We start from the raw sequence: 23,985 nt of genomic DNA on the forward strand, positions 1-23,985 counted from the left end.
AAGTTTTAGTAATAAAAGATTGACAACTTATTGCGAGTTTTAGAAATTCTTCAGGAGGCAAGTGTGGACATGAGAGTTTATCTTATATATTTTCTTTGTTTAAATTTGTTTGAAGGCGGACTTTCCACAAGTATGATCGGTGAGAACGCTTTCCTCCGATTACCTGTAAAGAATCAGTTCTAACAAGCGTGAATTCTTTGTGTTCGTCTATATTTACTGTGTACGTGCAAATTTTTTTACAGCGATAAAGTATTCACAAAAACAGAATCAGATTGGCTACCAATTTCTAATTTTGTTCTGAGATATCTACATCGTAGTATCAAGCAAATTAAAGAGCAAACTGTTATGGTCAGGAGACTTTTCAGTTTTAATATTATCAACAAATTTAACTGAAGTAGTTAAATCTGCGTGCTGTCTGCCCATTTTTAAAAAAGAAAGAAAGAAAGAAAGAAAAGAATGACAAAGAACCTCACAGCGGGACAGAACGTGCTGAAATCGTCCCCAGGGAAATATTTACTCACAGGTCGGCTTGGCTTTAACGCTGACGTCTCCTTAGCTTTTGCTACAAGTGCCGGTGTGCGCTGAGATAGTTTGCCTCCGCTCGGCCACCGTCCGTCAGCCCTCAGCATATTTTGTCCGCCGGCCGCCGCCGTTTCGGGTTACTCACCGATCGGAGTTCGGAGGTAGGGAGAGGTATCTGTTTCGCGGAAGCTGGCTGGTGTGGCCGGCACCATGGAGTCGCCTTTTAGTCCGGGATTTCCTCACCGACCAGAGGAAGACTGGGGTGAGTGGATCTGCTAATGTACCCGGGCTCGCTCGGGCCCCGTTGCGGGGGTTTTCCTCCCGGTTTCCGCCCGGCGGCGGTGACAGGTGGGGACGAACCTTGCCCAGGGAGCGAGGCCACGGACTGGGGGCTCGTGGAAGGGACTGGCAGAACCGCTGGGCTGGCCGCAGCGACATGGAAGTGATGTTCGAATCGGGGAAATCGCTGTAGTTTTTCAGCGTGTGTTCCTGGTGGAAATACCAGGTGATCTTGAGGGACCAGAACTCAGCAGGATGACTCTGGCTGCCGCTCCAGGCAATTTTCTCAGACTGTGGGATGTGGTTGGGAGTGAAGTGTGTGTGTGTGTGTATGTGTGTGTACGCGCATGTGTGCACTGCACGTGCGCGTGACATGTTTGAGAAAATATGGTTGAAATACACACAGAGAAGAAAATCCTTATCTCTCCGCTGTCATTGTTGATTTAAGGCATATATCCAAATTGGCAAAGAAGCAAAGGTCCCAAGCACCTGACCCGTGACCCTGATTACTAGATCTACCATAAACTGATGTAATCCTGACTGCTGTCCAAACAGCTCTGAAATCTCTTGTTAGATCTTGCCTGGTTTTGGTGTTCAGGAAGGATGCGATGGGATGTGGTACCAGACAAGCGTTATCATCTGAATCCTTAGAGGAACCTGATGTTCCTCTTTTGATTACGGGACAGGGATCCAACATGAAGGTACCTCAGTGGATCCTGTAATTAGACTGCACCTTTCTTCAGCGTTGTGATTTTGGGGTGTTATTTTCCTGGGGCCAGACCAACATTCCATCACACGAGTGGACTCTCAACTAGAATGTATTGAACATCCTAGTTTAATTTTCCAGTGGCACATGTGTTCTACAATTACGATCTATGAGAGATTTATTTTAATCCTTGGACAGATTTTCGAAGACATTATGGAAAAAACTGTGGGGGTCCATTCTCCAGTGTGTTTCTCCAGCTAAATGTTTTGTTATAGTAACATTAGCCACTTGCTTAGGACCTTGTTTTTGTCAGCTATCCCACTAAGCACGCTACATGTGTTATTGGTGGCCACAACAGTCCAGGGTCCTGCCGTCCTTTAGATGCTGAAACAGGGGCTGACAGAATTTGCACTCAGTCTTAGAGAGGTGTTGAGTGGTAAAAGTAGGATTAGAACCAAGGCCGTCTAACTCTGAGGTCTGTGCCTCTGGTTTTTCACTCTGTAACATTTTCCTAGCTTTTTTCTAAAGGTGGATTTTTTTTTTCCTAATGCTTCTTTCTGATTTTAACAAGTCTGCTTCAGTTATAGTTGTGGTTTGTTTTCTCAACCATTTGACCCTCATATTTTCATGGCATTTCTTAAACTGTAACACGAAGCACTTTCTGATAGCATTGTTTTGTCTTGTTTTCTGACTCTTGGCTGCGTTTTCCTAACTCCTAGACTTGATTCTTTAACGGAACACTCAGTTCTCTGTAGTCAGTTGATTGACTCCATTCTCAGGTATCCTGCCCCATTTCTCCTTGAGAACGCTCTTTCCCTGTTGTGTTTTAGGTTTCTTTTTTCAGACTGTTGACAATTATCTCTTGGATGAGTACTTTTTTCCCTTAGGTGTTCAGTAGGTAGGAAAGATTTTGCAGGCGTTAGACACTACTGTCTACTAGGGTTTCTCAATAGAATAATGGATTCCTTGGGAGTTGCTATTTTGGATGTTTAATTATTTTACTGATGTATTGATGTTTTAAAAATATTTTTAGCAACTGCCCTGTTAAAATTTAAAAATCAGATTTTATAATTAGTGTTTCTTGTGATTAACAACTTGAACAATTTGAAGGACATTATCTCAGCACAGGATATGATGGGATGTGCTTCTATTCATTTATTTTCTAAGTGTGATTGATGAACTTTAGAGCTGACATCTGCAGATGTATTTTGGAAAGGTCCACATGACAGATGTTTTGGGCATCACTATCGTGTGGCCTGGGTTGCAGCTGCTCTGCCGTGGTGAAAAAGCCATAGGCGGTGCAGATAAGTGAGAGTGGCTGTGTTCCCATAAAAGCTTATGGAGACTGAAATTTGCATTTCACATAGATATATTCATTATTTCTCTACTTATTTACTTGAATCTTTTAAAAACATTGTTTTGCTGTGTAGCTCAGGCTGTCCTAATGCTTCAGATATTCCTGCCTTAGCCTTCTGATGCTGGGAGTATGGGCATACAGTACCATACCCGGCTCCATGGCTGTTGTTGTTAGGTCTTTTGAGACAAGTTCTTGCTATACAGCCCAGGGTGGCCTGCAACTTTCATAAGTCTCCTGCCTCTGGCTCCCCAGTTATATCTAGTGTATTACTTAATGTCTTTGTTAAATGCACCTTAGATTTTTAGAGTGATCTTGCTGATAGGACATGTAATTCCGTAGATGCCCCCTCTCCTTTCTACAGTTCCCTCTACTGGTATCATCTTACATTACTATGCTGGTCAGTTGGTTGTTTTTGTTTGTTTGTTAATTTGACACAAGCTAGAATTATCCGGAAAGAGAGAATCTCAATTGAGAAAATTCTTCCATTAGATTGTCATATAGGCAGGTCTGTGGATATTTTTTTTCCTTATTAATGATTGATGTGGGAGAGCCTAGCCTGCTGTGAGTGGTGCCAACCCTCGGCAGGTGGTTTTGGGATTTTGGGGTGCATAAGAAAGCAGGCTGAGCAAGACAGGGGGAACATCATTCATCTATGACTTCGGCTTCAGTTCCTGTTTCTAGGTTTCTGCCTTGAGTTCCTGCCCTGACTTCCCTTCATGTAGACCGTGATTGGGACGTGTGAGCCAAATCAGCCCTTTCCTCATCAAGTTGCTTTTGGTCATGGTGTCTCATCACAGCAATGGAAGGCAAACTGAAGCAATTAGTGTGGGACTTTGTTCAGATGGATGAACTATGTTGATCAGTTTTCTTTTCTTTTCTTTTTTTTTTTTTTTTTTGAGACAGGGTCTCCAACTTGGCCTGGAACATTTGATGTAACCCAAGCTTGCCTTGCATTCTTAATGCTCTTGTCTCAGCTTTGCAAATACTGGACTTATAGACATGAGCCACCATGACTGGCTTGGTACGTTAGTATTAAGTGAAGGATGAACCTTGTAGAGGTTTTGACAAGCACAGTGCCATGGGCCATCATTACAGTGTTGTGCAGAGTAGGGTGAGAGCGTCTCTCTTGCACATTCCCTGTGCTCCATCCACTCATCCCTCCTTTCCTCCACCTGAGTAGTCCCACACCCCATAATAGATCTTTTCTCTGTCTGCACAGTTTTGCTTTTATTGTATAGTTGGAACCATGCAGTATGGAACCTTTTCAAATTGGCTTCTTTTTTTTTTTTTTTTTTTTGATTTTCGAGACAGGGTTTCTCCGTAGCTTTTTCGGTTCCTGTCCTGGAACTAGCTCTTGTAGACCAAGCTGGCCTCAAACTCACAGAGATCCTCCTGCCTCTTCCTCCCAAGTGCTGGGATTAAAGGCGTGTGCCACCACCGCCCAGCTCAAATTGGCTTCTTTACTTAGTAGTGTGCATTTGAAGTTCCTCTGTGTCTTTCTGTGCCTCGATAGCATATTTCTATATTATAAATTATAAATATCATTTCTTATATTTAACAAATAGTGCTAAATATAAAGGTTTTGATAAATGTTTAATGACACTGATCTGTTGTTACAGTATTCTACATGCTGTGGAGGATGCTAGCATGCTCAGGTTTGGATGCCAGCCCTCTTTCTTGGCTACCTTCTTGCTGTGTCCTCACATGGTGTTGAAGGAAAGCATTATGCTCTTCTTCCAGATTCATTTAGCCTTAGTAATCTCCTCAAGACCCTGCGTCAGATATAGCCATCTTGGGGATTATAGTGCCCATATGAAATTTTGGAGGACATAATTCAGTTTAGAGTACACAGTTTGTGTGTCTGTTTATATGTTGATATTGTGGTTGCTTCTGATTTTTGGCGGTTAGACATGAAGGTGCTCTAAACATCTGTGTGTGGGTTTTTGTGTTGATGTAAGTTTTCATATCATCTGGACTGATCCAAATGAGCTCAATTACTGGATCATATTATAATTTGGTTTATAAGAAACCACCAAGCTTGTACCATTTTGTGTCTCCACCAGCAATGAGTGGATGTTTCTGTTTGATGGCGTTTGCTGTTGCCAGTACTTGGAGTTTAACCATCTTAATAGGTGTGTGGCAGTGCTTGTTTTAATTTGCAGTTTTCTACTGTTACATGGTGTTGAGCATCTTTCCTGGCTAGTTTACAATCATAACTTTCCTCTGCTTTCTTCCTCTCTCCCTCTTGCTTGAACTGCTCAAAAGTCTCTCTCTCTCTCTCTCTCTCTCTCTCTCTCTCTCTCTTTCTTTCTCTCTCTCTCTTCCTTTCTTTTGTTTTTTTAAAGCCACTTGAGATGTGTGTCAAGATGAGAAGCTTCCTGCTGCTGCGGTTTCTCTCATGTCTTTAGCATCTTCTTTGAAGCTTCTCTTCCTTCCTTTTCTTGTCCTAACCAAAGTGTGACACTCTCCTGATGACAGAGCTTTCCCCAAAGTCCTGGTGAAAGCCTTCTGCACCCGCACCGCAGAATATAGTAGCTGTCTTTTTTTTTTTTTTTTGTCCTTCTCTGCCATTTCTAGGAGATGCTCCTTTCCTCCACAAGCAATGTCTAGGTGTCAGTCTTATCTTGTCACAGTACGCAGTCTTCCACCTCTTCCTGTTGCAGAGATCTGCTGATTCTTTCATCACTTTCATTGGGAAATGTAGCTACTAACTTACTGGTGCCTTCTCTGACATTACCAGCTAGGATTTTTGGCTATTTCAGCATCTCGGCCAGTCCATTCCCTGCCTAATTACTGATGATTGTTCCCTAAAGCTTCTCTCTGAAGCCTCTGGCACCTCCTCTTTCATGCTCTGAATCAGAACTTCCAGTCCTTGCCTCATTTCCCCACCAAACGCTTGCCTTCCCTCCATAAAGATGCTGAAGTTGGCTTCTTGTTCCTAGATTGAATCCGACCTCTGTGTGTGTGTGTGTGTTTCAGATCACTATGCTTTATTAAAAGTTGCTCAAGCTATTTTCCTGGTGTGTATTGCATTTCTCCCATCTCTTAGAAAAGAAATGTGTAGTGATTTCACTTCTCCTATTTGGAGGGGGACAATGCCAAAGTCTCCTTACATGTTACTTCCCTTTGTGCTGTTTCCGCATTTCTCCTTCTTTTCCCTTCTTTTTTTGTAAATAGAGAAATTTCTTAAAAGTCCATGTTTAGGGGTGACCCCAACTTTTTCTTCCTTTTTTTGGCTACGTTTATTTATTTGTGTGTGTGTGTGGGGGTGTCTGCATGCCAAGGCACACATGTGGAGGTCAGAAAATTACTTTGGGAGTTGATTCTTTACTTGTATCATGTGGGCCCTGGGGATCAAACTTAGAATGTCAAGCTTGGCAGCAAGCACCTTTACTTACCGAGCCATCTTGTGACCCCACCTTCCATCATATTGAAAATATTAAGACTCTGATCAGGCCTAGATGAAGTGAAATGCGAGATCACTGTGGAGGAGTAAACAAGTATGTGGTCAGGACAGAGGGAGGTGAGGTGGAAAAGCTCTCTAAGAAAGCTAACAATCGTAGCTGCTGTTGTTGAGAGAAGTCTAAATATTGGGAGTGTGAAATTGGTGAAGGACATAGGAATAGGCAGTCAGTTTTAATACTCTACCCTGATTTGTGCCCTTCATTTCTTATGGAGTCTAATGAAACCGTCTATACGTAATGAAGTGTATTCATCTTCATTTTTTTTTAAACCACAGAAGCTGAAAGATCAGTACACTGATACCCACATTTTCCTTATGCACCGACTGTTAAAATCCTGCCCCACTTACTGTGTCCCTTATTACCCGCACTTCCCCTTGTCCACCACCTGAAACACAAACATGTGGAAGGAAACTCCTAAATACTTTACCAGGTATTTCTTAAGAACAAGGATGTTTATTTAAAAAAAAAAAAATCCATGAACACATGACAACATTTATAGTTCTAAGCCAGATCACAAGGTTCCTTCTTACCTTGAATTAACTGTGGCCACCAACCACTTACAACAGGAAGTCATTTTGAGAAGTGTGCTGTGTGCTTATCATAGTGTGGCACGTGCTTACAAAACCTGGATTGTAAGGTCACTTTACACTTACATTGTATGATACATATGTGCACATATAATACACACATAAATGCTGTCTGAGATTTGTCGCGGCATAAATGAACGGCAGACGGAAATTATAATAGACCAGGCTGACCTACCAGACTGAAAGGTCCACCTGCTTTTGCCTCCAAATTCTGGGATTAAAGGTGTGCACTGCCTGTAACCAGGCTGGCTTCAAACTTTCTATTCTCCTGTCTCTGCCGCTGAGTGCTAGGCTTATAGGCATGTGATACCATGTCTGAACAACTTTTGTTTTCAGGTTTTTTGTTTTGGTTTGTTTGTTTGTTTGTTTTGACAGGGTTTCTTTGTATGGTCTTGACTGTCCTGAAAATCACTCTGTAGACCAGACTGGCCTTGACTCACAGAAATCTGCCTGCCTCTGTCTCCCGAGTGCTGGAATTAAAGGTGTGTGCCACCACCACCCGACTTGTTTTCATTTTTTTGAGAGGATCTTATGTAACCCAGTCTGACATCCAATTCCTTATGTAGCTGAGGATGACCTTAGTTTATTTTAAATAAAAATTTTCTGAGATTACTTTTATTTTATATGTATGGGTATTTTGCCCATGTATGTTTGTGCAGCCATGCCCATGTGGAAGTCAGAAGAGGGTGTCAAATCCCCTGGAGCTGGAGTTGCAAATAGTTGTAGGTGCTGGGACTTGAACCCAGGTATTCTGTAAGAACAGCTGGTGCCTTTAACTACTAAGCCATCTATCTCTCCAGCTACAATTGATCTTAATTAATTAATTAATTAATTTATTTTTTTTGGTTTTTCGAGACAGGGTTTCTCTGTGGTTATGGAGCCTGTCCCGGAACTAGCTCTTGTAGACCAGGCTGGTCTCGAACTCACAGAGATCCGCCTGCCTCTGCCTCCCGAGTGCTGGGATTAAAGGCGTGCGCCACCACCGCCCGGCTGATCTTAATTTAAAATAAATTTAGTTATTGTTGTGTATGTAACATGTGTAAAGGTAAGAGGACAACTTTGTGGAGTCGGTTTTCTCTGTTCACCTTTTGTTTTGTTTTTTTCAATTTATTTCTTTATTACAGATTTCTGCCTCCTCCCCGCCACCACCTCCCATTTCCCTCCCCCTCCCCCAATCAAGTTCCCCTCCCTCGTCAGCCTTAGAGCACTCAGGGTTCCCTGCCCTGTGGGAAGTCCAAGGACCACCCACCTCCATCCAGGTCTAGTAAGGTGAGCATCCAAACTGCCTAGGCTCCCACAAAGCCAGTACGTGCAGTAGGATCAAAAACCCATTGCCATTGTTCTTGAGTTCTCAGTAGTCCTCAATATCCGCTATGTTTGTTTTGTTTTTAAGATGGTTTCTCTGTATAACATTCTTGGCTATCCAGGAACTCACTTTGTAGACCAGGCTGGCCTCAAAGTCACTGAAATCTGCCTGCCTTTGCCTCCCAAGTGCTGGGATTCCAGGTGTGCATCACCATTGCCCGGCTCCATTCACCTTTAGATGGGTTCTGAGAATGGAACTTGGGTCATGAGACCTGCTTAGCATGCCCCTTACCAGATGAGCCAACTCACCGGTCCCTTGAATTCCCTTATCATTTCTCTGTTTCTACCTCCTGAGTAGGAGAATTACAGGCATGTGCCATGCCCAGTTTTTGTGGTACTGTGGGTTGAACTCAGGGCTTCATGTATAGTATACCGATTGAGCTATATCCCCCAACCCAGTCCTTTATTTTTACAGCTTTGTTTTAGCTGGTGTACTGAAAAGCCTGCCTGAGGGCTATGACAGAAGCCAGGAGACTATTTGGAGGCTTCTATAGGAATTCCCATAGTTAACTGATACAGATGTGTGTAGCTACACATGCATGTTTTTGAGTTGAGACTTTTGTGTTCCTCATGCTGGCCTTGAACTGGTGAACTCAAGTCAAGTCATCCTGTTGCTTCAGCTTCACAAGTAGCCAAGACTAGAAGTCTGTGCCGTAATGTCCACCTAAAATTCTGAAGCAGTTTCAAATCTGCAGTTGCAAGAACACTGAAAAGAACTCTTGCATGCCCTTCTGCAGCTTTCACGTCATATCACAGTTGCCCCATTTCTTTCTCTTTTTTATCTTCCCCATCTTAAATACTACAGTATATACCAACTCCCCCACCCCACCAGAAAATAACAAGCACAGCCCATGCCAGGCTTTTCTATATTACCACAGTGTGTTTCTTCCATTCAGAAAACAAACTCTGATGCAACACTTCTGTTCATTTCACAGACATTTTAAATTTTTCTGACTGTCTCAATGGCTTTTCCATTCTAGTCTGGAATTCTCCCTGGAAACACACAGTGCTTTTATCTCACATGTCTCATTGGTGGCCTTTATTTTGGAATAGCTCTAGTTTTTTCCTGTCTATTATGTTCTCGGCAGTTGTTTGTGCTAGAAATCAGTAATAATCTGGGTCTATCCACTGTGTCCTGTGATCAGACTCAGGCCATGCAACGGCAGGTGTGCCGATAGCATGATGCTGGCTATCGAAGGTGCTTGGTCACATGATTAAAGCTAAGTTGCCACCTGTCAGGTTTCTCCTCTGTAAAGTCAGTTTGCCTTTTGTGTTTTTATTTATATTCAGGGGACAGAATGTGATAGGCCACTAATGTCCTGTTGTTATTAAAATGCCCACACCCCATCCTCTTGAGTGCGGCAACCTGCCGCATGCACATTGTCTGTCTCTATCCTATCTTAGTTATTTGCAAACAGCGCTTACAGCATTAGAAAGAACACTTTTCCCGCCCTTCCTTCCTCCTTCCATGTGAATTCATTGATTTTTTTAAAATCTTAATGAATTGTAAACTTTTACTCTAATGCTTTCTCAGGTTTGATCACTGGGAGTTCTTTCATGTTAGTGTCTATGGTGTTTGGACATATTCATGTCCTTTTTGTTTGTGTGGTCATGAGGTACTGGGATTGAACCTCAGGGCCTTGAACATGTCAGGCAAGAATGCTGCTACAGAACCGTGACCACTCTTCTTTTGATATGCTCTTATCTTTGCTGAGAATTTCCTTTTTTTTTTTTAAAAAAAAAATACATCAAGATTTCTTAGGCTTATTTTATATGTTCTCTGCTCCAAATCAGCCATTTCTCCAAAGAGCCCTATAATGATTTTCATTTAGTGGAGGATGGTGTTTAATATCTGGTGTCTGAGCATATTATTTCCATTCTATTGGGGCATCATTGTGCATAAACCTTTCAGCAGACAGAACTAGGGAATGAATGATCTTTAATGATCTCTTGCTCTCCTCCTCCTCCTCCTCCTCCTCTTCCTCCTCCTCCTTCTTCTTCTTCCTCTTCCTCCACCTCCTCCTCCTTCTTCTTCCTCCTTTTTGAGGCCGTTGTCATATAGTAACCCAGGCTTGCCTGGAACTAGGAATGTAGCACAGGATGGCCTGAAATGGGTTATAGGCATGTACCACCACTCCTGGCTGTATATGAATGCATTTAAAATTAGGTCACTTAGTAATTATTTCAACCCAACAACTTGTAGTTAGCCTTCCCCTCCATGTTTTCAATTCTTCCTCAGGGAGACATCACACTCCAGTTCTTTTAGATATATTTCTTCATCTGCCTCATCGGTTAGCATGTTGTTAGCTGTAATCGCTCCTGGCTACACACGCTGTCTCTTCCATCTGTCATGCCGTTTCCCCTCCCACCAGCTCCATTTCATTGGTGCCTAGGGAATATTGCCACCTACACCAGGCAACTTGCTCTTCCCCATTCTGCCATTTCTTTGGATACCAGGCTTTGCTGCAGATGACTATGCAAAACCCCCAGCAGCCTCATTGCTTGGCTGTCTTAGAAACTGACTTCTTTGTGTTGGGGAGGCTAGGGAAGAAAGGAAGAATGAGTGAAAGGTAAGAAGCCAGGTTATGGATGTGTTTTGAATCGGAAGCTCATAGGATTTGGAAGTAGATCTAATACAGAGAGCGTGGAAGAGGAGTAAACAGTGATTTTAGGGTTTTTGGCTTGAGCCACTAGGAGAATTGAATCCATTACTAAGTGACAGAAACAGAAGAAGGCTTGATGGAGGTAATGAGAGCTCATTTTGGAGTGTATTAAATTGGAGGAGATGTCAACTCAGTGTGTTACCTATGCTTCTTGACATTATCAACTGGAGATACATACTGGGGAATGCCTGGCACCGAGATGCTATTTAAAGCTATGAGTTCATTGGAGTTTCAAAGAGGGAACATTTGATAGGAAAATTTGCTGAACCCAGGACCAGTTTCCAGTTCAAGAGATGGGTAGGTAGGGTCAATCAGTGAGGTGGGAGGAAGATCAGAGGAATGCAGTATTTTGGAAGCTATGTGAAGAAAATGTTTCAACAAATAAGAAAGGATAAACTATCAGATGCCTCTCGTTTAGGAAAGGCAAAGACTGTGGATTTACTGTTGAATTTGGTAGTGTGGAGGTCACTGGCGACACGAATAATGTGTATGGAGTGGGGTGCTTGGCTGGAGGCTTAGGAAAGAATGAGGAGGCATGAGAGACAGCAAATGCAGAAAACTTGGAGGAGTTTTAGGTAAGACACATCCTTCCAGTCTTCTGTGTGCAGGATTTTTGGCTCTGGAGCTAAGTTTAAAGTAGCCTTTTCTGACAGATGCGTGGATAGCATGGCGTTATTGCTATCTATACATTATTGCTATGTTCTATTTTGTTGGTGAAAGATTTCTGTCCTTGGTCAGCCAGTATCTTTGTTACTGTTCTGTTACACCATGACCAAGGCAGCTTATAAAAGGAACCATTTAACTGGGGGCTTGCTTACAGTTTCAGAGAGTTAGCCCATGATTGGCTTGCCTGGGAGCCTGGCTCAGGCCCGGCACTGGAGCAGTAGTTAAAAACTTAGGTACTGGTCTGCCGGCAGCTGGCGGGCAGAGTGAGACTGGGTCTGGCATGGGCTTTTGAAACCTCAAATCCCAGCCCCAGAGACACACCTCCAACAAGGCCACATCTCTTAATCCTTTCTAAACAGTTCACCAACTGGGAACTCAGCATTCACGTGTTTTCACCTATGGGTGCTGTTCTAATTCAGATCACCAGAAACGGATCAGTGGGCTGGCAGTGGAGTGGATGGAAATCCCTGCAGGAGTTTAGTACAAAGGAGGACCTGAAGCTGGGAAACTCTTTTTAACGAGTTCTTCAAGTATTAGGGAAGGGAAACTTTACAGATTGTAGCAAGTATTGGGCCTTGTCAGCTCCTTGACCTTCTTCTAAACTTTTTTTAATTAGATTTTTAAAAAATACCAATCCAAGTTCCCAATCCCTCTCCTCCCATTCTCTCCACATACCCTCCCACCCCACCCCCATCCAGTCCTCAGAGAGGGTAAGCGTATTACTTTGTGGAAGGTCCAAGGCCCTCCCTACTATATCTAGGCTGAGCAAGGTATCCATCCAGAAGATTAGGATCCCAAAAAACCAGTACATGCAGTAGGGATAAATCCTGGTGCCACTGCCAGTGGCCCCTCAGTCTGCCCCAGTCATGCAACTGTCAACCACATTCAGAGGGACGAGTTTGGTCCTATGCTTCTTCTTCCTTCCCAGTGCAGCTGGAGTTGGTGATCTCCTGTTAGCTCAGGTAAACTGTTTCAGTAGGTGAACCCATCATGGCCTTGACCTCTTTGCTCATATTCTCATTTCTTCCACTCTTCAACTGGACTTTGGGAGCTCAGTCCAGTGCTCCGATGTGGGTCTCTGCCTCTGTTTCCATCAGTTGCTGGATGAAGGTTCTATGGTGTTATTTAAGATAATCATCAGTAGCCAGAACCTGGAAACAACCTAGGTGCCCCTCAACCAAAGAATGGATAAAGAAAATGTGGCACATTTACACATTAGAGTACTACTCAGTGGTAAAAAACAATGACATCTTGAATTTTGCGTGCAAATGGATGGAATTAGAAAACACTATCTTGAGTGAGGTAACCCAGACCCAAAATGATTAATATGGTATGGACTCACTCATAAGTGGACACTAGCTATAAACAAAGGACATTGAGCCTATAGTTCATGATCCTTCTAAACTTTTTTTTAAAATATAGACTATTGAATCTTTTCTTGTCCATATTTTTCTTGGTTTATAAGGAAACCTCACTAGAAATTAGAATATGCTTCAACTTACCAAAATTTAGGTGAGTCTTTTTATTATCTACATAGACTATTATGTGTGTTCTTACTCCTCTGTGTGTGCATGTGTGCATGTGAGTGCATGTACGTGTGTGTGTTCATGTTGGGTGTCTTCTTCAGTCAGTTCCATCTTATTTTTTTTTTCAATTAAATTTTCTTGTGTGTGTGTGTTGGAGTGAGGGTGGGCGTGCACAGTGTGTGTGCAGAGGTCAGAGGACAGCCCTGTGGAGTTAGTTCTCCTTTCACCCTGTGTGGTCTGGGGATAGAGCTCAGGTCATCCGACTTGTGCTGCAGATGCTTTGCTGCTGAGCCATCTTGTCACTCTTCTACTTTCTGTTTTGTTTTGTTTTTGAGACAGTCTCCTATTGAAGCTGGAGTCCACTGATGTGGCTAACAAGTGCTAGGGCTCCACTTTTCTCTGCCTCCCCAGTGCTCAGATTACAGATATGTACATCTGTACCCAACTTTTTTCATGTGTTCTGTGGAGCCAAGCCCACGTTCTCGTGATGTTCGCATTGCTCGAGCTTGTCAGCAGTAGCAGGGCCCAATAGATCTGCCCCAGGGCGCAGAGTTGTCCCACTGTCGGGCTTGTGAGTGACAGCTGCTTTCTTTGTCCTTTTTTCCAGAGTCTACGTTGTTTGCTGAACTGGGCTACTTCACAGATACTGATGAGGTGCAGTTCGATGCAGCAAATGAAACTTACGTAAGTCCTGGAGGAGAAATAGTGAGTGATTAATGCACGAGGGCTTCAGGACAGTAGTTAGGCTGGTAGCTAAAAGACATCATTAATCCGGAGTGTGTTAGTAGCTCCTTTGCAGTCAGTAAATGCAGCGCTATAAAGTTCCTGAGTGCTGGAGAGATGGCTCAGCAGTTAAGAGCATTGCCTGCTCTTCCAAAGGTCCTGAGTTCAATTCCCAGCAACCACATGGTGGCTCACAACCATCTGTAATGAGGTCTGGTGCCCTCTTCTGGTCTGCAGGCATACGTGTAGACAGAATATATACAGAACATTGTATACATAATAAATAAATAAATATTAAAAAAAAAAGTTCCTGAGTGCTGGTTTGATAAGACTTGTTGGCTTAGCATATGTTAGTCCTAGGGGTGGTGACCTTGGGAAAGTCATTTTTTTCTTTTTCTTTTGGAGACAAGGCTTCATCCTGCAGTCTTGGCTGGTCTGGGACTTACTATGTGTCTCAGCTGGCCTGCAGTTCCTAGTAGTCCTCTTGCCCCAGCCTTCTGAGTGCTGGGGTTCTAGGGCTGAACCACCGCACCGAGTCCTATTTCTTGATTTTTAGATACTTTGCGGCTCATGGGAATAGTAGTAATAAGAGGCACGGTGACTCATAGATCTAGTCAAGCTTACCGGCTTCCTTTTTAAGAGCTCTAAAAATTAGTCATATTTTTACCTTTGCTTGTGATTACTCAGAGAACTATATAAAAACTGTTATTGGAGGCCTGGAGAGATGACTTAGTGGCTAAGAACACTGGTTGCACTTTCAGAGGACCCTGGTTCAATTCTAAGCACCCATATGGCCTCTAACAACTGCTTATAACTCTAGTTTGAGAGGATCTGGAATCTGCAGACACTGCACACACATGCTGCACAGACATACATGCAGGCAAAACATATCTACATAAAATAAAAATAAATTAATTTTAAAAGCTTATTGTAATTCTTTGAGCCAATAAAATGACTTAGTTTTTTGTTTTTTGTTTTTTTGTTTTAATGACAAGGTCTCATTATATGGTCCTGGCTGGTCTGGAACTTGCTATGAAGTGTAGCTTTGAATTCACAGAGATACACCTGCCCCTGCCTCCCATAACTTATTAATTATGTATACAGCGTTCTGTCTGCATGTATGCTGCAGGCCAGAAGAAGGCACCAGATCTCAGTATAGATGGTTATGAGCCACCATGTATGTGGTTGCTGGGAAATGAACTCTGGACCTCTGGAAAATCAGCCGTTGCTCTTAACCTCTGAGCCATCTCTTTAGCCCCAGGTTTTTTTTTTTTATTAATATATATATATATTAATGTGTATATATCTATATCTATATATATCTGATTGCCTCATTCTTTATTACCTCTACCTGCTGAGTTGTCTTATTGGTCTTAAAAATGGGTTTTGGGTTTATTTGTTGAATTCATAAAGATTTTAGAAGTTTGATAACCCCAGAGTGGTGGGGAAGAACATTGTCTAATAGTACTTACCACCCTCATGATACCTGCGTTGTTTTTGGCTGTGTCTGTGTTCTTTCTTTTACAGGGAGAGGATATGAATAACTTTGTTTGGACTATTTTATCTAAAACATCTCTCTTGTTGGATCTGGATCTCTCTATGGCAAAAGATTTATTTTGTGAATTTTATTTTATTTTATTTCTGACAGGATTTCTCTGTGTAGCTTTGGAGCTTGTCCAGGCTGGCCTCGAACTCACTGAGATCTGCCCGCCTCTGCCTCCCAAGTGGTAGGATTAAAGGCATGTGCCACCAACACTCGGCCATAGAGGAAACGGACTCCATGACTCAAAGATTAGTGAGATTTATTCTCACCATTTTGTGAATCTTTAATGGTCTGTTTTCACAGAAAAGAGTAAATCTCAGTAATCTTTGACTCATGGAGTCCGTTATCTCTTCTAGTTGTTCTTGTCCTTCCGCGAGCCAGAATGGCTGTATCTCTGGGTTCTCTAAAATGCGTTTGCAGTGTGAGGTGGTTGGCTTAGATTCTTTTTATTAGATTGGGTAGCAGCAATTATGTTATCCGAAGTAAACTGCCTGACGGTTCGATCCCAAGGTGCATGTGTCTGTGTATTTGTTCCGATCATTTGCTGGTATTGACACCTACAGGAAAATCATTTCGATCATCTTAACTTCGATTTGGATTTGATGCCTTGGGAATCCGACATTTGGAGCTCCAGTAGCCACTTCTGCTCAGGTAAGGATGTGCTTCCCCCTTCAACACTCCCTCCAGACTCTTGGGATAGTTCAGAAAAACCTGGCCACAGAGTTTATGAAATGAAAAGGATGAGGTTAGGGTTACCAGCAGTTAGGATCCTGATATGGGGTCCCCTTTATTTGATGTACATTCTTCTGAGGAAGGGGCACAACTTGGCTAATGCTGTATTTTTCAGGTGATCCAAACTTTGTAATGGCACCAGAGAGAACAGGAGATTGGCTGGAACATTGTATTTGTCTCCTATTTTGGTTGCCTAGTATGTAATGATAGAGCGCTCACAGTCTGTCATTCAGAGCAGATCAACACACCATAAAACCCTTGTTATTTGAACAGAGAGTTCAACTGCAGTTTTACAACAGTTTACTTTGGATTTTAATGTTCAATTTAATTTTTTTTTTTTTTTTTTGGTTTTTTGAGACAGGGTTTCTCTGTAGCTTTGGTGCCTGTCCCGGAACTAGCTCTTGTAGACCAGACTGGCCTCGAACTCACAGAGATCCTCCTGCCTCTGCCTCCCATTTAAAGTTTATGAGTGTGTTTTGCCTTCATGTATGTCTGCACCGCTGTGTGTCTGGTGCCCAAAGAGAGCAGAAGAGGTGTCTGAGCCCCTGAACTAGAGTGTGAGGAATTGAACCTGGGTCTTTTAGAAGATTAGTCAGTTTTGTTCCCTCCCTTCTTCTCTCCCTCCCTCCCTCCCTCCTTTCTTTCTCTCTTTGTCAGTTCTTAACTACTGAGCCATCTCTAGCTCTAATGCTGGGTTTTTGTTTTGTTTTTTGTTTTTTTTTTTTTTTGAATAAAGCTTCTATTTCTCTTTAGCCCTGGCTAGCGTGATTACACGTTATACATTTTCCCTGACTTCATGCAGCTTCTCGGCCACTCAGGTTTTGTTCTACAGTTTTGTTATTTAAGACCCTTGAGCTAACCTACTATAGGATAAAAATTAGACTTTTTTTTTCTTCGAAAGAAAATAACATTCTCATAACTTATAACTTCTTCTTACTAATACATCTTACCTTGTTTGTTAACTAGATATGAAAGTTATTCCCTTTAATCTCTATTAAATTTTTTTCTGGTGTGTGTAAGTGTGGTGTATGTGTGTAGTATATATATTTATGTGGGTGTGGAGGCTAGAGAAATTGTGTCCCCTCCTCTCACTTAGAAATATTTTTCTGTGTATGACTGTTTCATTCGCATGTATGTTTGCGCCTGTTGCCTGTGGAGGTCAGAAGAGGACATCAGCTCCCCTGGAGCTGGAGTTATGGACAGTTGTGAGCTGCCTCATGGGTGCTGGGATCAAACCCAGGTCCTCTGTTAGAACAGTAAGTGTTCATAGCTGTTGACTCATCTCTCTAGTCCCCTTCACCTTCTGAGTTATTTCTTTGAGACAGGGGCTCTCCCAGAACCCAGAGCTCATGTTTCTTGGTGAGGCTGGCAGCTAGTAGCATTGTTTGTTTTGTTTGTTTTTGAGGTGAGGTTTTTCTGTGTAACAACCCTGGCTATCCTGGAACTCACTTTGTAGATCAGGTTGGCCTCAATTCACTGAGACCTGCCTGTCTCTGCTTCCTCTAGTGCCTGGATTAAAGGCGTGCACCACCACTGCCCAGCACACTGATATTTTTAAGGGAATATGATAAGATTGGGTTTGAGTGTGCTGAGAGAACCTGGGACGGGTTGTTACTGATAGGCCAAGGCTGATAGGAGAAATTGAGGGATGTTTTCTCCTGTCTTCTAGTGTGTTTCCTTCTTGTGTGCCCCATCTATAGTGTCTAAAAGGAAACTGACTTAGAAATATATTAATAATTAGTGTCACAGATTATAGGAATTGAGATAGAGTGCATATAATCAGCACATTCTCCCTGTTAAATACCTTCCTATCTCTACCCTTCCTATTCTCCTTCCTTTGATGTTCTTATTGCTCAATTCTTCTCTTCTCTCATAGAATATGGGTTACACAAGTGTTCTCCAGTCCAGATTCCTGATCCATAGACTCTGGGAACCCAATATGATGGTTGTTTTAAGCTTCTTAGATAGAGTTACACAGTAGTAATTAGAAAACTTGGGTGGGATGTAGCTCAGTGGTAAAATGTTTATATAGCATGCAGAGTCCTGAGGTTGACATTCAGCACCCCAAAAACAACAGCAACAGCTAACTAACCAGCCAACCAGACAAACAAAAGCCAAAAGTGTAGCAAAAAAAAACAAAGACTCTAGTGAGAACATTGACTTTGTATTTTCCATATTTTATGGTGGGAGTCAGGAGCTGAGCAAGATCAGTAAAATGAAGGGGAAGAGATGGGTAGGATTTAGATGGGAGAATGCTGGTTATTGTTTCTTTTCTCTTTCTGGGTAATTGACTTTTTGTATATGGTCTATATAATATTGAAAACATAGAAAAGCTTGTAGAGTAGAAGAATGTTTCTCCTATTGTTCCTCAGCCAAGATAGGAAGTAGCAGCTATGTAACCAATTTCTCCCTTTGGGCTCTCCTGAGAGTGCAGATGCAGCTTCCTACAGGAGTGGAAGTGTACACTGTTTGCTGATCCTGAGTTTCTCATTGAAATGACACACTTTTGTAACCTTCCCCTCACTGCTGAAGAATTTTAAGAGACCATTACTTTCTTTTTTACTCATTGTTTTGCATTTGTATGGATTTGAGTGTAAAACTCTTTCTCCATGTCTTTCAGTTAAAGATATTAAGGCAGAACCCCAGCCTCTTTCTCCAGCTTCCTCAAGTTGTTCAGTCTCATCGCCCCGGTCTGTAGACTCCTGCTCGTCAACTCAGCATGTTCCTGTAAGTGGCTAGTCTTTTGTGGTGAACTGGGTTCTAATGGGGGGAGACAGCTAACATTACATGTTTCAAGGAACCTTATTCCTCTGAGGAAAATGTGACTTGACAAGGGACTCGTAGGAGTGAGAAGGCTGTTAGCTTCATAGGTTTGGCTCACCCCCTTTGTTCTTACTTTCTTAGTGTCTAATGGTCTTTGCTTGTTTTTATACTTCCTTTCTGTGCCTCCCTTTCCTCTCTACTAGAGTATACATTCTTTAAGGACATGGAGGAATGTAAGATTTATAATTCCTGGCTCACAGAACTTGGGATATGATCTGTTTAGTTCAGGAACTCCTACCATTGTCTTTGGCATGAACTAAGATCTTTACAAAAGTCTGGTAGCTCCTTTGGAGTGTGTCTGTCTCAGCTTTGAGGTCAAGAAAATGAAGTACCTGATTAAATATTAAAAAAGGTAAAACACAAGAAGAAATGTCAAATTAATGTTTCATGTTTTATCTGTTGTAAATTGAGGTGTCTTTATTCTGGAAGGTTCTATATTTAACCAATTACTAAATCTTGGTGATTCTATTCTCTCTCCCTCTTCCTCCCGCTCTCTCTCCCCCTTTTCTCTCTCTTTCTCTCTCTCTCTCTCTCTCTCTCTCTCTCTCTCTCTCTCTCTCTCTCTCTCTCTGTGTGTGTGTGTGTGTAGATGACGACCTTCAGGAGTTGGTTCTTTCCTTCTCCCATGTTGGGGATCGGACAAGCATTTTTACCTGCTGAATTATCATCTTTCCAGCCCTTTTTTCACTTACTATTTCATAGGTTTTTTTTTCTCACCTTTTTCAGGTCATCATCATCTGATCTTAGGATAAAAGACATTAGGATTTTAACTGGTGGTCTGCCTACCAACTCTCCAAACCTTTGTTGGTATAGTCATCTTTAAAGATGAATCTCCTAAAATAAATTGACTAAGTTCTTTGACTTGTAACCTTTTAATAACTTCCAGATACTTAAAGTATGACATTAAAATCCTCTGTGTGCTGAGTCCTTCAAGATCTGCCCATGTTTATCTCTAGCCATTTTAGTCTTGCGTTGCACCTCCCATCTTCAGACTCCGCTTAGCTTGAGCCCTGTGAGTCTCCTCTGAGAGCTGCTGTCGGCTCATGCAGTCCTGTGCTAGGCGCTTTGCAGCACTGGGCTGTGCTCTGGAGACACCATCTAACCATAGGGCTGTATTAGTGACTTTTCCTGTTGCCATGACAGAACCCCTACCCAAAATAACTCAGGAAGTAAAGGTTTATTTTGGTTGCATTTGTCTTGGAAGGGAAGGTATGGAAGCTGCAGAGTGAGGCTGCTGTTCTCGTTGTAGCTGGTCAGAAAGAAGACAGATGAATGTTCCGCTCTGCTTGTTTTCTGTGTGTTTGAAGCTGGGCCTTTGGCCCATGGAATGGTGCTGCACACATCTAGGGTGGGTCTTCCCAGCTCAATCTAACCAAAGCTCCCTCATGGGTATGCCTAGAGATTTGTATTCAAGGCAGTTCTAGAGCCTGTCAAGTTAAGGGTGGCATCATTCATGTGATCCTGCTGCCTCAGCATCCCGCGTGCTGGGATTACAGAGTTCTTTTAAAAGTAGAGTCTTACTGGGTTGCCCAGGCTGGATTCAGTGCAGGAATGTGACACTGTGTCTGGCTTGGGTTCTTTTTTTTTTTTTCCTCCTTTTTTGTTTTGTTTTGTTTTGTTTTGTTTTGTGTTTGAGGCAGGGTTTCACTGTCTAGCACTGTCTGGCCTGGAACTAATTTGGAGATCAGGCTGGTCTTGAACTTGTGGAGATCCTTCTGCTTCAGCCTTCTGAGTGCTAAGATTAAAGATGTGTTCCAGGATACTCAGCCTGGTTTTCTATTGCTTATTGTTTTTATTTCTATATTTATATAAAATATAAGTATTAATATATAATATAATTAAATATATAACATATAACAAATATAAATATATAATATAATTAAATAAATATATAGACTAAAATATAAATATATGTATTTTATAAATAAAAACATATTTATTATTATGGTTACTACTAGTACTGCTATTATTATTATTATTGATACTCTTCCTCATCCTCATTTCTTTTTTCTGCCTTCTACTTCTCTTTTCTCCTTTCTTTTTATTTTTATTTCTCCTGTTTTTCAAAAGATTTTTACCACTCATAAAGACATTCTCTAATGTTTACTTATTTATTGATTTTTTTTGTTTTTCGAAGCAGGGTTTCTTTCTGTGTTGCCCTGGCTGTTCTGGAGCTCATTCTGAACCAAGCTGGCCTTGAATTTAGACATCTACCTGCCTCTGCCTCTCTTCTGAGATTAAAGGCATTTGCCACCACCTTCAGGCTATGTTTTTATTATTTTTATCTTGCTTACATTGTCTTTTTATTTGGAGTAACCTTAAATTTGAAAGTATTTTGCAGAGATTTTTGTCTAAACCATTTGAGAGGCGGTTGCCCCCGGTGGACTGAACTCCAGATACTTTTAACGTCTCCCTCCTATGAATAAGAGTTTTTTTTTATTTAACAATACAGCCATCAAAACAAGGAACTAAACATTGATATATAATACTAATTTTATGTGTAGCCCCCATTTAGATTGTGTCAGATTCCCCAGTACTGTCCTTTAGACCAGCAAAAGCATCTATGTCGTATGTGGTTTTCTTACTGTTTTACCTGTTTTCATTCTGGAACAATTCTTTCTTGACCTTTGTGCTTTAATGACCCGTCACTTAGATTGCTAGGCATTTCTTCAGGATTGGATTCAGATTTTGTATCTGTGGTAGGAATGTCACAGACAGGATTCTGTACCTGCCTTTTGTTTGCTTTTGCTTTGTCTTTGAGATGGATCTGTTCAAGCTGGCTTTAAAATTGCTAGTTGGTGGAAGATGACCTTCAGTTGATTCTCCTGCCTCTGTCTTCCAAGAGCTGAGGTGATAGGCACAAGCCACCCACTGTCTGCTTCTCATTTATTTTTGACGCTAAAGCTTCAGTGTGGTGACCCAACTTGAGCTTGTACGTCAATGGTGACGGTCACCTCAGTTAACTCCAGCTCCCGCCAGACGCGCAGCTATGACGTTATTCTTTCTCTCTTTGCTAGCTGTCAGCATTATATGAAAAAGACACTTTAAAATCATGAAAAGTCCTGTTCTTACAAAAGGAACGTTTACATTTTTATTTTGTTTATGTGTATGATGTATGTGTGTATTCATGGATAGGTCACGGGGAATGTGTTTAGGGCAGTCTCTGCCATGTGGATTCTGGGATTGAACTCAGTGCACTTATTTATAGTACTCATTTGCCTGTTTGTATTAGCGTGGGCTCATTGTTGCCCATTTCATTTAGATTATATAATTCATTGCTGTGGTTATTTATTCCTATTGTTCCTGTGATCTTTTACTATTCCCATTGTGTTTAGCCATCTTACATCAAGTCTCTCTCCTGGGCCATTGCTTCCCTTGCCCTGACTTCTCAGATCACAGGTTTCCCCTGTGAATGCCCTCCCTATCCTTCTGGTGCTCTGGTATGGCCCCCAGGCATGGATGGTGGTCCTGCAGCTCCATCTAGTGGCTAATGGTTAAATTATTCAGGAAGAAATATTTTCTATGTATTAATACAAATTTCTCATAAGGTTTTATTTTTAATATATAGATCTCAGATTAATTTGAAATTATCTTATATGTGCTACAAGATACAGGCTTAATTTTATGTTTCTCCAAATTATTATCAAAATGTTTATGCCAATATTATTTCTTAAAAGATTTATTTTTCTCCTAACTGATTTCAGTTACAGGCATACATTTTAAATTTATGCAAATGATATTATATTAGGTCTCCTATTTAAATATTTATTATTATTAATTTATATTTTGGGTATTGAGACAAACTCGTGCTTTTGAAGTTCAAGCTAGCCTTGAATTCAATGGTACTCTGCTTTAGCCATTTGAGTGATAAGGTTAAAGGGTGAACCACATTCCTAGATTTTATTTACTTTTAAAGATTAATTCATATTGCTCTATATACATAAAATTTGTTGCACCTAACTGCATATTTTGATAAGCATTCATTGTATTTTACCCATATCATGAAGAAAATATTCTCTTGTGGACCTGTGTCCACACAGAATTCCTTTGGGAGGTATGTCCAAGAATAGAAAAAGCGGGTGGCAGGCCACAGCCACTCATTTTGACAAGCTTCTTCGGCTCTCTGGGAGTTGCTGTAGGTGCTCTGCAGGCTCATCAGCAGTGTTTGGGGGCCTTGGAGCTTTTCTGCTAATGCTTGATGTTATCTCAATCTAATGTTTGTTGTTGTTGTTGTTTAATGTTGATTTCTTTAATTACTGATTGTTTTCAAACTCTACATTTTCATTATGCATTTCTGATCTTCTATAAATTGTTTATTCTTGTCTTTTGATAGTTTTTCTATGGATTTGCTGTCATTTTTATGTTATTTTCAAGAATCAGTTGCATGTTTAAGATATTAAACTGTGTTCTGTGGTTCCTACGTGTGTGTTGGTGTATAAGGAGGCTGGTTCCTCAGGAATACCTCACCTATGTGAGACAGCGTCACTTGCCTTGACCTAACTGATCAGGTGGCTGACCAGAGAGCCCCAGGGATCCTCCTGTCTGTACCTTCCCAGCACTGGGACTAGCAGTGTGAGAGGGCAAGCTCTTTAGTGACCCATTTCCCCAGCTCTGAAGTTTCAAACTCTTGCTGGGTTTAGGTATTGCTGATTTCATTTCCTTATTAGCTGCCAACTTTGTAGTCTTTATGACATAAAACTCTCAGTTGTTACTGCCAACTTTGTAGTCCTTATTATGTAAAAACTCTCAGTTGTCACTACCAACTTTGTAGTCTTTATGACAGAGAAACTCTCAATTGTCAATTAGCCTCCCGCATCTTTTTTTATTAAGATTTTGCTTTAGATAATTTTATTTTATATGTAGAAGTGTTTTGCCTACATATGTGTATGTGCACCATGTGTTTGCTTAGTGTCTGCAGAGGTCAGAAGAGGATGTCAGGTACCCTAGAACTAGAGTTACAGGTGGTTGTGAGACACCTTGTGGATGCTGGGAACTGAACCTGGGTCCTCTGCAAGAATAGCAAATAAAT

General features: G+C 41.6%; 1 protein-coding gene across 1 annotated transcript in view; it reads left to right on the forward strand.

The window, feature by feature from the left end:
• Positions 1–616: 616 nt before the first annotated feature.
• Atf6 (activating transcription factor 6) overlaps positions 617–23,985 on the forward strand; it is a 171,634-nt gene continuing 148,265 nt past the window's right edge. Inside the window, exons 1-4 of the mRNA XM_057769619.1 lie at positions 617–784; positions 13,743–13,819; positions 15,965–16,052; positions 18,754–18,860. Of these exons, the coding sequence (XP_057625602.1) occupies positions 733–784; positions 13,743–13,819; positions 15,965–16,052; positions 18,754–18,860 (324 nt within the window). The 5' untranslated portion in view covers positions 617–732. The remainder of the gene's footprint in view (positions 785–13,742; positions 13,820–15,964; positions 16,053–18,753; positions 18,861–23,985) is intronic.

The sequence above is a fragment of the Chionomys nivalis genome, chromosome 5 (assembly GCF_950005125.1).
Source record: "Chionomys nivalis chromosome 5, mChiNiv1.1, whole genome shotgun sequence".
Lineage (NCBI taxonomy): Eukaryota > Metazoa > Chordata > Mammalia > Rodentia > Cricetidae > Chionomys > Chionomys nivalis.